The sequence below is a fragment of the Melospiza melodia genome, chromosome 4 (assembly GCF_035770615.1).
Source record: "Melospiza melodia melodia isolate bMelMel2 chromosome 4, bMelMel2.pri, whole genome shotgun sequence".
Lineage (NCBI taxonomy): Eukaryota > Metazoa > Chordata > Aves > Passeriformes > Passerellidae > Melospiza > Melospiza melodia.
This window is the reverse complement of record NC_086197.1, coordinates 16,822,603-16,838,722: the sequence shown is the minus strand read 5'-3', so window position 1 is coordinate 16,838,722 and position 16,120 is coordinate 16,822,603. Positions and strand designations below refer to the sequence as shown.

The following is a 16,120-nucleotide window of genomic DNA, read 5'->3' as shown; positions in this document are numbered from 1 at the left end:
GGTTTTAATCTTTGACTTGTCTACATGCCATCTTGTAGATTAAATCAATATGTTTTATTTCTTCTTGAGGCTCCATTCTGTTGTTTTGACACTTTTTAATAATTGGAGAGTCAGTAGTAAATTTTTTTCTCTTGGTGTTCTGGTTCTTGTCACTGTTATCATTCAGATAAGATGGTCCACAAATGTGAGAAACAACCTGGCTATTTCACACCATTATCTGGGCTAGTTACACAAATAAAAGCATTTTAATACATTACTCAGTTTTCATTTTAATATTATGCTAAGGCCTAAGATATAATATGTATTTATCACACTATTATTTATATAAGCTATGTGGTACATACATAAACTGGCAGACTATATTATACCAAAAAGCAGTTAAAAGGAATTTCAAATTATATTATATCAGAATCTTTGTGACAATAGCTTGCAAAGGCTAATACATAGATGCAAAAGCCAGTAACTGTATTTACTATTTATAACAAACAACATGTTAACTTTTTATCTGAAACACTGTGTACATACTTTCTGTTCTGGATTTTGTAAGTTATTTTTAAGTGCTCCCTTTAATTAAAAAAAAAATCACTCTTTGCAGTGAACCCCAATTCTGATTTTAAATGAATTTTCAGAATCAACTTGCATATTTATCATTGTGCCATTGACTTCTTCACATCCTGCTGAACTGAAACGTCACTGTGACCTCCCTTGAATGTGTGTGTGCTGCACTGCTGTGCACTCAGGCAGGAGCTGAGCATTTGTAAAGTTAATGAAGGGGAGCAAAGCCTGTCATCACCTAGCAAAGCTTGCACTTGATGCTGAGCAGAGGTGAAGGCCAGTGCTTGCCCCTCAGCTGAGATGTGGTGTCTTAACTGGGAGATTCACATCCACTTAAGGGCAAAGCAGACAGATGGAGTTAACAGCTACCTCTCACCTTCCTGCTTGAGTTTTGTTTTGCTACTGGAGGCTGACACCTGCCTGCAGGGGTATGGATAGGCTTGGATGGGTGTCTTCCTTAAGTTGCTTCTTCCTCACCTTGTGGTAATATTATTGGTAATTGCTAAATTATTTTTATATCTACCAGCTTTAGAAAAGGGCAAGACATTTTAGGATTTCCATGTACCAATTTTCTTGTATGGCTGAAGCAAAGTTCTTGAGCTTCATCTCTTTGTGCTTTCCATTTTCTACTACATATCACATGCTGAGCAAATACAGAGATGGTAGGAAAGAAGGTATTCCTTACAGATGATAAACTGAAAGAGATTTGTAGTCTGAAACAGTTCATCCTGGAGCATTCACTGAGAAGCTAGTCAGATTCAGAGAGGAAAAATGTTAGGGTCTGATAGGCTCCAATCTCAGTACTGTGAACTACTGTGAGCTAAATTTTCTGTTCTTCTGTGTTGCTCATCAAAAAGCATCAGCTACTGAAACTACTGTTCAAATAAACTCGTACTTGGAGCTGAGACAAAGGTTAACAAAGCCTGTGAAAATGAAAAGTTAAACACGTGGTTGTCATGCCCATCATTCTACCCAGAGTGCACTTGAATGGCAGCAGAGGGTTAGAAATCTCTCTTTGATCTGCTGCCACCAGCAGAGAAATAATTATCTGTAATATTGCTTAAATCTAAAAGTCACTCTTCCTTCTGTGCTGTCTCTTCACTTTGTGGCTCCCAGATGTAGGGTAGGGCTTTTGCTGTGGTACTGCTGGTGAGGCTGTGATGTGCTGGAAGGGACTTCCTCCCTTTCCCTCAGGAGAGCACTGCTTCTAGCAGACTGTTTGTTTTCTTAGGAGTATTAAAGGAGCCTCAGATTCAGAGGCCTAACTGAACAGGAAAAGACAGAAGTGCAAAAAATTTGGTGTTCTTGAAACCCTTTCTTGGGTCCCCCCCTAACAAGTTCACGTCTTCATCAGAGAGCAGTGGGCACCTTTATTTGTACAGCCCTTTTTCTCTTCAGCTGCCATTTGTTGCTTTGGTTTACACTTAGCTCACTTTCCATTAATAGGCAGTTTTAGGCCCAGATTCAAATAATTTGGTAGACTCACAAATCCTAGAGAAACTGAAAAAGATCAAAGGAGATTCATCTCCAGATGTGAAGGACCAGGTGAATCTTGCTGTCATTTCTTTGTCAACCATGCAGGAAATCTGGAATGTGGGGGTGACAGGGCCTGTTCAAGATGCCTTGTCCACATAAATCTCACACTCTTTTCCATGGATACTCCATCCCTGGAAGTGTTCAAGGTCAGACTGGATGGGGTTTTGAGCAAGCTGGTCTAGTGGAAGGTGTCCCTGCCCATGGCAGAGGAGTTGGAACTAGATGACCTTTAGGGTCCCTTCCAACCCAAACCATTCTATGATTCTATGTCTTTCTTCTGTTCCTGTGAAGTCTTAGTCCCCATGGATTGTGCTCTGCCAGCAGCAGGGTTGTGCATGGCTGCACTTGCTCAGGCTGGAGCCATTGGTGTTTGCCAAAAGAATGCAGTGTTTGTGGAGCAGCATATGCAAACACATGAGATGGAATCCGTGGGGAAAATGCAGGAGAAAAGCAGTTATGGTAAGATAAGTAGCTGTTCTTCCATTTTATTAAAACCATTGCAACTATTGAAAAAGTGTTACAAAGCTGACATATTAAAAATTAGCCAAGCAAGGAGAACTCAGAATTCCTTGTAAGACCATGCATAAATTCAGTATGTCATAGTGGAAGTCACATATCTGTGGTTGTGTGCTGATAGTGCCTATATGCCACAGGATATTGAATGTATTTCTAAATGCTTTCTGCAGTAACTTCACACTGGAAGGCCTTTTGCAGAAACATTTGCTCCTTACCTCTTTCTACCTTTTTACTGACAGCTGAGGTTTGGGTGAAACATCTGCATGACTTCTGCTTATTCTCATACTAAAAATTCTTCTGTGATAACTAGGATGAAAATAAAATCTCACTTGCTTAAAAAAAAACCCTCAGTAAGTGCTTTTGGGTTTTTTGAAGCTGAAGAGGGTTATATATTTGATAGGAGTTTGATAGTTAAAACTCCTAGGTTTCTCAGAGTTGTACATAAAAATCCCAGTCTTCTGTTGGTTCCAACTTTGCAGCTAGAAGGAAATGGCTGATTATTTGCAGTTTGTCCAGGAACTGGATTGATGTAATAGAGAGAAACTTGATTCTCACAGTAAAAGGAAAGGCTTAGCATTTTTTTTCTGAAATACTTTCAGCTTGGTTTAAAATACAAAAGATTTTAAAATCCCTTGTGTATTAGAGGAATATGTGTTAGCAAGAAGAGGTCCTGCAGATTATGAGGACCACACACAGCTTGTTAAAAATAGACATGGCTTGGAGTTGTGCATTGCAGGGCTGTGTGTTGTGTGTTCAATACTCCAGGCTTGATAAACCATTGAGGAATAAGCAGAGTCCCTGATTGTTAGGGAGGGCTATTGTGTGCTTCTGAGCAAGTAAGTACAGATCTCAAAGCACAAATTACTGAGGAGAATCATATCCAGGCTCCCTTGAGCAGATGGAAGGGTGCTGAAATAATGAGCCTTTTGATAGCAAGGGAATGGTCCTGAAGCCATTCTTTGCTATTATGAAAATACATAAAACTCTGTTTTGCTTGTTCAGTCCTTAATACAGCTGGGGTATAGTAGAATACTGAACTTCAGGCAAGGCAGATGCTTTTCCTGCTGTTTCTCTGTGCTGGCAGGTGGAAAAAAAGTCTCCTTCTGGCTCAGGTTCACTAAAGATGGCTCAATGCCTGAATTTCTGCTGTCCTGCAGGGCCTTCTAATAACATGCATATTCTCAAGACATGTGTTCATTCCTGCAACTTCTCTCTTTAGCAGCTTTAAAGTGGAGCATGACAAATGTGCTGTGGGTTTTGATCATTTGGGCTGCTTCCCAATGATGACTCCTTTTCAAACAGCAGGGCTTCATTCTTGTACTTTGATTTGCTGTCCCAAAATGATAATTTCATATGAAGCTAAGCCATTAATGACTAAGATTTTTTTTTTACATTTTACTGTTGCATTTTGCAATTTGTGTTGTGCAATGGTAGCTTTTTCAAATGTATGATAAAAAGTAGTGCTAAGAGTTGTTAGTTTACTCTGGTGCATGTGGCTTCTTTGTACATTTGGGTCTTGAAGAAATTTCATGGCTTCCCAGTGTCAGGATGCAGGATAGAAATCTTGAGCATAGATTACAGAGCTTGGGTCACACTTGGCTGACAGTGCTGACTAAAAGAGGAGGTAAAGAAAGTTTTTTACATTTGTATTTGCACTAAGGATGGATAACTCTCCAGATAACAGCTATCCTTCATTTATAGGTAGCATTATCTTTAGCTTGGCTTTTGGTCTGCAAAAAGAGAGAGCGAACGGCTTGTTTTTAACATGCAGGAGTAAGTCATTTCAGCTGAGAGGAGTAAGGGATTTATGTTTTTTTTCTCATGAAAGCAGACCCTGTTCCTCTATCTCAGTCTCCCTGGTTTGCATGCCCTCTTTTGTGACCCATGCCGTGTGAAAAGAGGATTATGGTTACAGGAATGCTGCGTTCCTGCTTGCGCCTTGGTGCGGTTTTCAACACGTGTAACCAAGCAGCCAAACCCAAGGTGACAAAGTGTGTCATTTGATATGCTGCTTGACTTTGTTGTTCTTGGAAGGTCTGCTGGGATCACAGTGTTCTGCATGGTCATATATAATTTATTTTTGTTGTCAGCTACTCTTGAGAATGAATCACTTCAGTAAATCCTAACAGGAGTAACAACATGGGAGGTGTCATGAAATCCCTCCAGATCTCTAACCTTGTTTAAGCACTAGTAAAGTTTAGAAAGCTGCAATACAGGATCACTTGTGTTACTTAAAGGATATAGTAGTTCAGTAGTATGTTATATAGGAGCTTAGGTAATGAAATTACCTAAGCACTGAAAAGCTCTATCTCTGTAGTGATTTCTGAAATGGTGGATTGAACTGGTAGTCCCCCTGTCAGCTTTATTGCAGCCTGTGGTGCCCATCTTATTTCTTCTCTCTCAACTTGTATTCTTTTCATCCCAAAGTAAAACTGGTTCAGTAATAGAAGTATCCCAAGAGTTTAGAGGATGGCCATTTTCTCCCAGCTCTGGAGGTTTGCTGGGTTTCTCTAGGTTTTGCTGCAGAAGGCTTGCACAGAAACTGTCAGCATCAAATTGAATAGCTGGAACAAAAAAGCTCCTCTCAAGCCCGTAATGGCAGAATACTGTAATGTTAGCTCCAAGTTGACTACTTCTGATGTTTCCAGTAAAGAAGAACCAGAGAGTATCTGCAGAGTCACCTGGAGATTTTTTTTTCCATCTTGTTTGCAAAAATTCCTTTTTCTGGAAGTGAAAATCAATTCTTATGTTTAAGAGCATAGGTTCTTACCTAGTTTCCTGACTGTGGTCCCATAAAAATCTTTCTGCTACTAATTCAATTAATTTCTTTCCCTTCAATTGTCTTCAGTTTGTTTTACTGGAGGGCTGCTCATTTGTAAGTTCCCAGTTTGAGTATACTGCCAGTTACTCTCGATAAGATGGAATTATTTCCCTGCTTTCACCAGAGTTAGCAATGTGTCTGAAGTTAGCATTAGAAATTGTATATTGAAATATGTATAAGCCATTCTGATGGACTTCTCATAATTTAACTTCAGCTGTCCCTGGGGCATCCATAAATGCACCCTGTGATTCAATGCATTCCTGCTTATCATTGCTCTTCACTAATAGTTTTTGCCAATTTCCATCCCTGAAACAGTACTGCTATCAAAGCCAAGGCAAATTAATTTTCCATCCTATTTAATAATGATAATCTGTATCAAATGCTTTATTAAAGACAAGATAGTCTACATAATTATTAAACAGTATTTATTTAGCATTACAAATTTTGCATTTGGTAATCAGAAAAAGTTGCTCCGGGAATTTGACCAGTGCTTGAAAGTTGTTTAATTGTTCTTGGATGAGTACTTTCCAGTGGGAAACTTGCATTCAGAATGAAGAAAATGGTTTGTGTAGGATCTTTGAACATAGACTCTGAGACATTGTCTTCTGCCCATGTCAAGATTTTAATGGTCTCTGTATATCCTTGCAGTGAAAAATCTGGTTTTGTCTAACAATTGTGTCTTGTTTCAGACTCCATGACAGAAAGATGTGTATAATAGGACTGAGCATCCTAATGGAATTGCAGAACCGACCACCTGCAGTGGATGCTGTGGCTGCCCAGATTGTTCCTTCAATCCTCCTCCTCTTCTTGGGCTTAAAACAAGTGTGCGCCTCACGAGAGCTCACAGAACACGAGGATCATGCTAAAGATGAAAAACACTTTGCAGAAGATAATGGTAAAATCTCCCCTTTTCACATTGTGGATTTTGTCTGGATTTAATTTAAAGGGGGTAAGAAATTGCAGTTCGTTTTTAAGACTCATTAGTCTGCTGAAAATAGCTCAGCTTACTGGGTGCTTGAAATACCATCTTAGGAGTTGATTTTTCCTCCCAAAGTGTGTAATCAAAATGTTTCAAGGTGTAACAGCTAACATTTTGTGAAAGGGTAGTAGTGGTTCAAGAGTAACTTGCAGGTGTATTCTTCTGGGTTGTGAATATACTGTCTTCTCACATAGGCAGCAGGAGTTTGCCAGGACTCCACTAGGTATATTCTTCCTGGAAAGAAGCTGTTCCACTACCCAGCTATTTGAAAGACCTTTTTGACTGAATTTTGAGGGAGATCCTGGCAGATCTTTGTCCAAATGGAAGGTTGTTTGCAGAGTAGGGTTTGAGACAGCTGAGGTTCCTTGAGCACACAGGCCTCTAACCTCTGTGTCTGCCAGAAGAGAAAAAACATCAAAGAATGCCTTACAGAGGAAATTGAGGGGAAGGAATTATCCACAGCATTGCAGGCAAATGTGTTTGACAAGGAGTAGATGTTTTGAGGTCTGGAAATCAGATTGGACCTAAGCATATTATGTAATCCACTTACATGTCACCTATAATTGTTCTGTAATGGAATCACAGAATTCTTCTGACTGCATAGGACTACAGTATGGAAACAGCACAGAAATGTTCAAATCTCTATCCTGTGATTCAGTCCCTGCTTGCTGCATCTATAGTCATCTTTATTCTTTCTAAACTGCTAACACAGGAAGAGCTGCAGGTTTGGAAATGAAGGTTTTTTAAAATCTTGATTATAAGTCAGAAATTATTTTCCTTAATTAGGAAAAATCAGTATTAGAATTGCAGGTTGTAGTTGCATTTAAATCAGGGGGTCATAGTTTCATAAGCAGAATGGAAGGTAACACCAACTTAAGGTGTTCAAATAAGGCAACACTCAAGAAGAGAAGGCATACAGTTGGTCTGCAGATGGATTTCTCATGGTTTCATATGCATTTGAGAATTCTATGCAAGTCTTTGTAATTTAAAAAGCGGAGTGATGGACCATTTCTTGGAAGACATTTCTTCAAAAATTTTGAACCCTGTAATTGCACAATGACTGCATAAATGAAAGAAGAAAAAAGATGGCAGTTCCACATTCCTCGAGTCTGTGTAGAAACAAAAGTTTAACTGATCTTGAATGTAAGAAACATCTTAACATTTAGCATAAGACTATTAAAGATTTTGGGGAAGGGATGTTAACAGATGTTCCCCTTTCCAGCCAAAACCTAGATTTACTAATTGTTTTTAATTCATCAGTCATTGTTTCCTTGTAGTATTAAACTTTGTTTTACAAACCATATCAATGCTTTTGCAGAAGAGATACCGAGCGATGAGGATGAGACAAATGAAGTGAGCCAGGCAATGCAAGAGAACCACGGTGGAGGAGGAGGTGGCAGTGCTGGAGGTGGAGAGGAAGAGGATGAAGACGATGATGATGATGATGACTGGGATGAAGATGCATTGGAGGAGACTGCTCTTGAAGGGTTCAGCACACCTCTTGACCTTGAAAATGGTGTTGATGAATACCAGTTTTTTACACAAGCACTTCTGAGTATGTGTTTGCTGGTTGGCAGAACGATATGACATGATGAATCATGCTTTAATTTGGAGATGTTTATGGTCATCACTGGGGAAAACCCTTTTCTTTGTTATGAGTAATGGTTTAGATTACTGAAATGGTAAAACCTGCTCTCACTTTTTAACATTAGTCCTGCAATTTTTTGGCTTACTAGTGCTGCAAAAAAAATGACAGCAAATAGAGCCAAAGATTAATTCTCTTCACATTCTCCCTCAGAATTTTTCAATCACAGCCTAAATAAGTGGGGCTTGGTCACTAGAGGGACTCATATATAGAGAAATATTTGTCACCTTCTTGATGTTAATGGAGAAATTATTTTCTCCCTTTCCTGTTTCACTAATCCTGTTGCTTTTAGTTTTCATATGAGTTTTAAACGAGAAGATTCAATTCACATTGTCCATGAATAATGGCCACATGGTTAACGTTCTGTTTCATAAAGCAGAGGATGTAATTAAGTCCCCCAAAATGGATTGCCTCTATTAGAGTGGGAATTCTGTGCAAAGAAAACCGACAGGAATACTGATCTTGTTTTGCAGTGCAGATTCTGTTTTAAAACCAGCCAGAATTTCATGTGGTTCAGTTTGTTATTCTGAAATGAACTTGTGTGTAAGCTGATGGTCCCTTTCCCTCCCTTGCTGCCCTGACAGCGGTGCAGAGCCGGGATGCAGCCTGGTACCACTCCCTGACTGCACCTCTGAGTGAGGATCAGAAGAAACAGCTGCAGGAGATCTACACATTAGCAGAGCACAGGAGAACTGCTGCAGGTGAGTCACTTCCCTGGGCCCCTTTCAGCTCTTGCAGAGATGTTGGAACTGCTTCTGATCTGTAACAACCACCTCTGTGCTAATTAACATTTTCTAGGAAGCGTGAGCAGGATATCATGATTACATTATTCCTTGCCTGGAAGTGTGTGTTATTCAGAGTAAGTTTACTGTTGTTTCTAATTAATTGCCTTCTCATTGACTTGTGCTGTTGGTTTTTTTTCAGCAGGGTATGAACTAGTTTTACACAATCTGACATTTGAAATGAAGAACAAATTAAGGCAATATCTATCAGCAGCCAGGCATTTGATGAAGATTACTATCAGTTATTATGTTTAAAAGTTTTCTAACTTTTTAGCTACTTATGTTGCCTTGCAGTTAGTGTGAGATTTTAGATGTGTAGAAAGCTTGCATCATGGAAAATAAATTCAGATTTAATCAAAAAGAATAGTGTAGCATAGACTGACTTGGTAAAGGATTAATTTCTCAACTCTGTTGTAGAGGTATGCACATTTATGCCCTCAGAGAAAACCTGAGTGTAATTTATTCCTGTCATTGCATTTAGGGAATGAAATTTTGACTCAGCTGAGAGTTTTTTCCATAACTTTGCATTCATAGTTGAGCTGTATTGTCTCTTACTTTGTAAGAATCACCACGTGTTTGTTCTCTGTAGACTTATTTTTCATATCCTTTTTCTTTGAATTCTAGAGACTAAGACAATAGAACAACAAAGTGGCTACACATTTGACAACAAAGGACTGATCACAGCATTTAATTTTGCTGGAAATACTCCCGGTGGCAACTGAAGGATTGGCTACAAAGGTCAATGGGAAGGGTCTCATCATTACATTTTCTTGAAATCATCGTGACTTCTGAGTGATAGGGGAGGGTAATTTAATGCTGCTGAAGGTTTTCTGGGAAATAGCAGTGTGCTTCCCCCACCAGAATGCTCTTTCTAACCAGCTACTGTAATGTACAAATTCTTGTGGTGTTTTTATAATTTGATGGACTGAAAGGAAATGTTCGTCCTCAAGGAACCTGGATGACCGGGAGGGGCCAGGCTGCATCTAATTGAGTTGCACTTCTCAGGTTTTTGCTGTGCAGAATTGATAGATTCATATGGATAACAGTGCCTTCTGTTGTACATGGATTGCCTGAACAAATGGATTTTGGAGTGCATTATAATTTTTTAAGTGTAAGGACATTTCTTGATACACTGTAAGCCTTGGTTCCATGTTTTCCAATCACCTGCTTTTTACTGCTCGGTTTAATTGTTTGTTGGTTGCATACAAATTGCTGGATTCACAATATTAGCACACCTTCCCTATTTGGTGCAGACCAAATGTGTAGAGGGAGGTGCCTGTTGGAGTTGCAGAGCAAACACTGGTTATGTCAAAGGGTCTTAACAAAAAGGCAGATTTTCCCTTGATGCAGTAGTCTTAAATTATTTCTCTTAGCCATGAATTCAATTTGCTTGAGTTACAGTGGCTTGCCTGGCAGGTGCCTACCCTAAATCTACATCAATATTAGCTCCTGCCTGGACAAATGATGTGGCCCTCTCATGTAGATGTTCTACATGACAGCTTATTTCTGCTATTATTGATGAATATTGGATTATACATAGGATAATCTCTTCTGGTTTTTTTCTTTCATTACCATTCCAGTGGTAGTACTGAATAATGTGGTACAAAATATTTGCAATATTTTATTTATTTTGATAGAAGAAGAACAGCTTCAAACTTACTTCTTATTGTTACACTTTGTGATTGTATTTCTGGTCTGCATTGCAGTTGGTTATTCTTATTCCATGCTAAAATTTCTTCTGACAGATTTTTTTCCTGAATTTTGAAGACTGGTTTCACCACTGGAGGTTTAGACTAGGTATTAGGAAAAATTTCCTCATGGGAAGAGTGGTCACACATTGGGACAGGTTGCCCAGGGAAGTGGGAAGAATCAACATCCCTGGAAGTGTTTAAGCAACACATAGATGTGGCACTTAGGGGCAGGGTTTTGCAGTGAACATGGAGTTAACAGTTGTACTTGATGACCTTAGAGGTCTTTTCCAACCTAAAGAGTTCTATAGGACAAGGTGTTTGTGGAGAAGTTCATTTAGAGAGGAAGTGATAGCAGTACTAATTTGAATAGGTGCCCCTCCTTTAGCTCTACTGGGATCACAGTGGTGTAGCAAAAAGCAATAGGGGTGCTTTAGAATGTGAACTTTGGATTGGAGATAAAATGTTTAGACCAGATTTTGTCTCTGTGTTAATTTCTTTATGATTTAAAAATATTCACCAATCAGTTTTAAACACATAGTAATAATCTATTTCTTTACAGCAGTGTCCAAAATAAAAGGTCAAAGCCTTTCCCATACCCCATCAAATTTTCTTCAACTACAGTAAATTACAGACTGCTGGCTCTGTGCAGTGCTGAAGCTTTCATTTTGTTATTCTGGGTGAGTCTGATAAATCTGAAGTACTCTGTGCCTTGGCTTCTGGAAAAGGCCAGAGGATCTCTACCCGTTCCTTCTGGAATTTTCCTGGCCTGGCAGCTGTGGGGCAGAATGTTCCCTGCACTTTCCTGTTTCCTGCACCTTTTTGTCAGACTCTAAGGCTGTTTCTGTGCTGCTGCTTCCTCTTTATTTTTTTTGCCTTCCTTTCCCCAGCAGCCACAGAGTAAAGTTGGCCTGGTTCATGTAGGTTTTCCACTGATGCTGCTTATTTAATAGCAACAGTGAAAATGTCTCATTTTTAGGCCTGTTGTACATGTGGAAACAGTGAGAATTCCAGGGTCTGTATTTTTAAAAGAGAACAGTCTATTGAGCTGCACTGGACAGGCTCTTTAAGGTCAGGCAGAAGAGGGCCAAGATATCCTTTATTTTGAATGTCAGGTTATGAAAATTACAGGTCACTTCCTAATTTAGGCCTGGGGGTGTACTGACTGAGACACTAAGTAAGAAAGCAGTACATCCAGTTTGTTGGGGAGTTCATCAGAAACCACAGAAGTTTTGAAATCATTCACCAATGTAAGAGATAGTTTTTGGAAGTTAAGGGCACTGGTGACTTCTCTCTTACCTGTCAATTGAAGTTAGGTATTAGGCAGGTAAACTGTTAAAGCCCTTTATTATTTTATTAAAAGAAGCAAGATTGTCAAGTTGGGTTTCTTTCAAAGCCCATTTGCCTTCTCTATACTGGTGTGCAGAGTAGAAGATGGATTTATTTTTCTTCTGCTAATGAGGTTGCTTGCACTGTCACAGGCTTATATTTAGGAGTTTGTGTTCAAGGTAAAATCTGCTTTTGCATAGCATCATCTTGGTGTCACTAAGCTGAACTATGGCTGCTCCCTAGTTCTGCTTCTTGTATACTTTTCAAATCAGCTGCCAAGAAAATTTCATCCAGATGTTTCATACAAGAGTTTAATCAGCATTGTGGAGTTGGGAATCTTTGTTGTCTATTTTGCATTGGGGTCAGAGATGTCTGAGGGAATGGCATGTAAAAAGGTTAAATGCCTTTCCCTTCCCAGAAGATTCATGAGCAAATGTTTCTATTGGCAAAAGCAAATGTTAATGATTTTATTCCTTTTTTTTGAAAAGGGTTTTTATCCAAAAAGATTTATTGGGCTCTGGCCTTCATTTTAACACATGGTTCTCTTTTAACATGATAAATACCCATTTGTACATGCTCATAAATACGTAATGGATTTTAGGTGTTTCTTTCTGAGCTGTGTCCAGCTTTGTACTGCATTAAAGGGAGAGTAACACAAATGTGCATTTACTGTCTCACTTTGAACCGAGGTAATTGTGGAATATCAGATACCAGCACTGCCAAGCAAGCATGATGTATTTGCCATTGGAAGGATAGAGAATCATGAATGTACTGCAAAATAAAACAAAGGCTGATAACTGGTGACTTATGTTGCCCCATGCCCATAATCCCAAAGTGTAAGGATGATCTGTGTGGGCACCACAGTGGCTTTACATAGGAAATTAGTGTTATGGGGGTTGTAATCATAGCAAATGGGAACTTACATAAGCTGCTTTTCCAGATAAAATTAACTGATCCTGGGTGTTGAACTGCATATGCTGTTTTGTCACTTGTGAAAAGAAAATAAGAATCACCACGTGTTTTGGCTGCCTCTTTTTGCTGTCTCTCTTTCAGCATTGAAGTACATTGCTTGCTTTCATTACAAAGCAGAATCTTTAATCACAATGGCCAGCTCCTGGAAGAGTGCAGAATATCAAGCTGAGGGAAAGGTTGGAAAGCCCCAAACCTCAACAATCCCCCAAAACCCACCTGTGCACAATCTGACTGAAATGAATGTACTTGGGAAGTGTTAAGTCAAAATATTTAAAGAATGTCACACAAAATGGTATTGTAAGATTCTTTCCTTTAGGGAAAAAGGCTGCCTGTGGGATGAGAGGGAGCCATGAAATGCTCTGCTTTAGGACATGCCCTTTGCCTGTGAAGTCCTGGCAGTTTGTGGCTCTGGATTCCATCATACATGGTAGGACAGTAGAGATATTTTTTTTCTTACTACAAAGCCAGAGTCTGTCTTGAGATTGTCTTGAGCCAAAGGAATTGTAGACAACATGAATGATTAACTGTCCTGTTTCCAAAATGCTTTCCTGTCTTTTTCTTTCCTCCTTTTCTTCTTGTGTCAGCCACAATGTTATTGGACATTCCAGGGAGTTTTCAAAAGACCTGAAAAGGTAAACCTTAAGCAATTTTTATAAAATCTTTTTCTTGAAGCAATGCAATTTATCAGTTGCGTTTCTCACTGTAGAACATACACAGATGATACAGAACTTCAAAAGCCCCTCACTTGTGCCTGTGGTTTGATGAGCCTTTCTGTGATTTACTCCTTAATATGGGCACTTTGAAATCCCCATACCTTGGACTGAAATTTGCTCAAAGGATAGGCAAAAATGCACTATGTAATGGAGTACCCAGTCCTCATCCTGAGATGTGCCCCAGTCAATCTTTTGTTAATATTTGTCAGTCTGGTGGTCAGTTCCTCAAGGATCTCTGTCTCTGATTGAGGACATTCTTCAAGTCCAAGAGGCTGTCTCTGCAGGTAGGCAGAGAATTGATTTTCCCTCACTGCAGAAAAGCATACAGCAGGCATGGCTATGAACTTCTTGATCTTAGGAGTGAAAATATCACTCTTTTCTCTGGGATATCAGGTTTTAACCCAGGTGGGTGGGGTACAGTAGAGGTGCATGTTCCCATTGTGTTTAAGGAAGCCAGACACTCTTCCAGATACAAAAAAGTCTCAGCATAAAACCATATCATAAAGGGGATGTGGAGGCCAAGCTGCTTGCTTTGGACACCTCTTCCACTGCTACTACTTTTGTTAAACTAGTCAGGGAAAACCAGTGAAAAATGAAAGAAAATTAAGGCATTACTTGGGCACTGGACAGGCCAAAACTTTCCTGGCCTGTGGATCTATTTCTGATACTCACTGCAAATACACACAGGTACTCTTCAGATCCAATATGCATCATCTGTATGGATGTCAGTACCCTGGCTGACAGCCATCCATGAGAGGTGAAGACTTAATGTGATTTTTCTCTGCCAGAAATCAGATGCATCCCTTTAAAAAGTCCGGGAGCTGCTTGTCCTGACTGATATGCAATCACCAACATGAGACACTCAGTGGGATTACAATCTTTCCTAAAGATGATCAGCATACCTCCTAAAGGGCTAATGAAAGTGCTCTTTGTCTGGGGAGCTGGCAGATGAACTGCTCTTGGACTAGAAGAGTTTTGGAGAACACCAATTCAGAGAGAATCTGCAGGCATATGTGGTTGTGATGAATTGGAACAGGATTCATCTAAATTGGGGGGATGCTTTTGATATGATCTGAGATCTGCAGCATTCCCTATTTTGCCTACATCTTTTAGAGCAGCATCCAAGAACTTTTTCCCTTGCCTGCCTTTGGGAAGAGAATGTGCTTGGGCAGCCCCAAATTTTGTGCAGTGCTTTGAACTTGAGATCAGAAAACAATTTTGATTACAAGTTGTTCATAACAGAAAAATGAGGTGGAAGAGGTATAATAATGCTGGAATTCTCTTTGTAGGCTGTATAGAGGTTCACAGTTTGAGAGTTTGGCTCTGTTCATGGTGGGGTTGGAGTTGAAGTTCCAGATTCATGGATTTCTGAAGTGTGAATACAGCAGTGTCAGCTGCAGGATTCACCTGAGACACTGTCAGTCAGGGGCTGCCTGCTGGACCACCTGGATTATGTTACATGAAGTGAAATGCAAAAAGTGTGAAATTACTTGATAGTTAGAGCTGTGGAGCAACAAAAATTTTCTTGAAATGAGATTTTAATATTATTCTCAGGTATGTTTTAATTTTCATGTTTCATGCCCTTATACAAAATGTAAAATTACTGCATAACATGGAGGCCTATTCATTTCTCACAGAACTGTTTACCATTGAAGGTGTTTATCCAGGAATTGTTCCTCATTTTTAGGTATTTTCAGCAGGTTTGTTAGTGAAGCTGCACATATCCATCTTTCACCACTTTTTATGCACAGAAATCTTGGAAATGAACTTAACAAAAGGAAGAACAGTGCTTTGAAAAGAGAAGATTATGCATAAGCAGGTTATTTTTAGAAAACAGAAGAACTGTGGCTTCTGAAGAAAATATGAAACTGTTACTACTTATACAAAAGTGCATGAGGTAAAGAAATTAATGTAAGACAATATAAGCAAGACATGTTCTTTGATCACAGCTGTAATGTTTATTTTTCATTGCCAAACAATGTGTGACACTTACTTTTGATTGCATGTGCTGTTGGAATAACGCCTAACATAAATCACATGAAATGTTTTGGGGGCTCAAAAAGAGACCAAAGAGGCCATGCACATTTCTTTTGATACTAAAAGCAAGGAGATGAGCCCAGGACTGCTGTGACTGGAGGGAGCCTGCTATGTGCTACATTAGCAGATTGAATTGCAGGATCATCACCTTTGTAAAAAGCCTGAAATGCTAAACTGTGGGTTGGCTTTGAAGGCAAGAACTGACAAATGCAAAGCATGCATTGATGACAAGAAGAACCTCTTCCTAGCTTAAAGAATTCTGTACAGTGTTCTCTTAAGCTGTGCTGAATTTGCTTTAAAAACAGTAATAAATCTTATTGCTTAGGTCGAATGTTACATCTGTTGTGCATTTATATGGGAAGATTAATATTTCTTAAAAAATTGTAACATGCCACCTACCAAGGAGCCAAATCTCATTTTATAGCTGCTTTTCATACAGCCATAAAACTTCTTTGCAAGAACACCCGAGAATTCATTTTAAACAAATGTGTATGTTATCCAGAGTTAATAAGTGCATTTGTGCAGCAGTGTTTGTTAATCTCTGACC

The 16,120-nt window shown here is 39.3% G+C and overlaps 1 protein-coding gene across 2 annotated transcripts in view; it reads left to right on the top strand.

The window, feature by feature from the left end:
* Nucleotides 1–15,904, top strand: part of IPO8 (importin 8) — a 47,546-nt gene extending 31,642 nt beyond the window's left edge. The window contains exons 22-26 of one of the 2 annotated variants that reach the window (XM_063154033.1): nt 6,118–6,323; nt 7,726–7,962; nt 8,637–8,753; nt 8,851–8,911; nt 9,459–15,904. In XM_063154033.1, coding sequence (XP_063010103.1) covers nt 6,118–6,323; nt 7,726–7,962; nt 8,637–8,753; nt 8,851–8,873 — 583 coding nt within the window. In that variant the 3' untranslated portion in view covers nt 8,874–8,911; nt 9,459–15,904. The remainder of the gene's footprint in view (nt 1–6,117; nt 6,324–7,725; nt 7,963–8,636; nt 8,754–8,850; nt 8,912–9,458) is intronic. The other variant, XM_063154032.1, reaches the window with a different exon arrangement.
* Nucleotides 15,905–16,120: the final 216 nt, after the last annotated feature.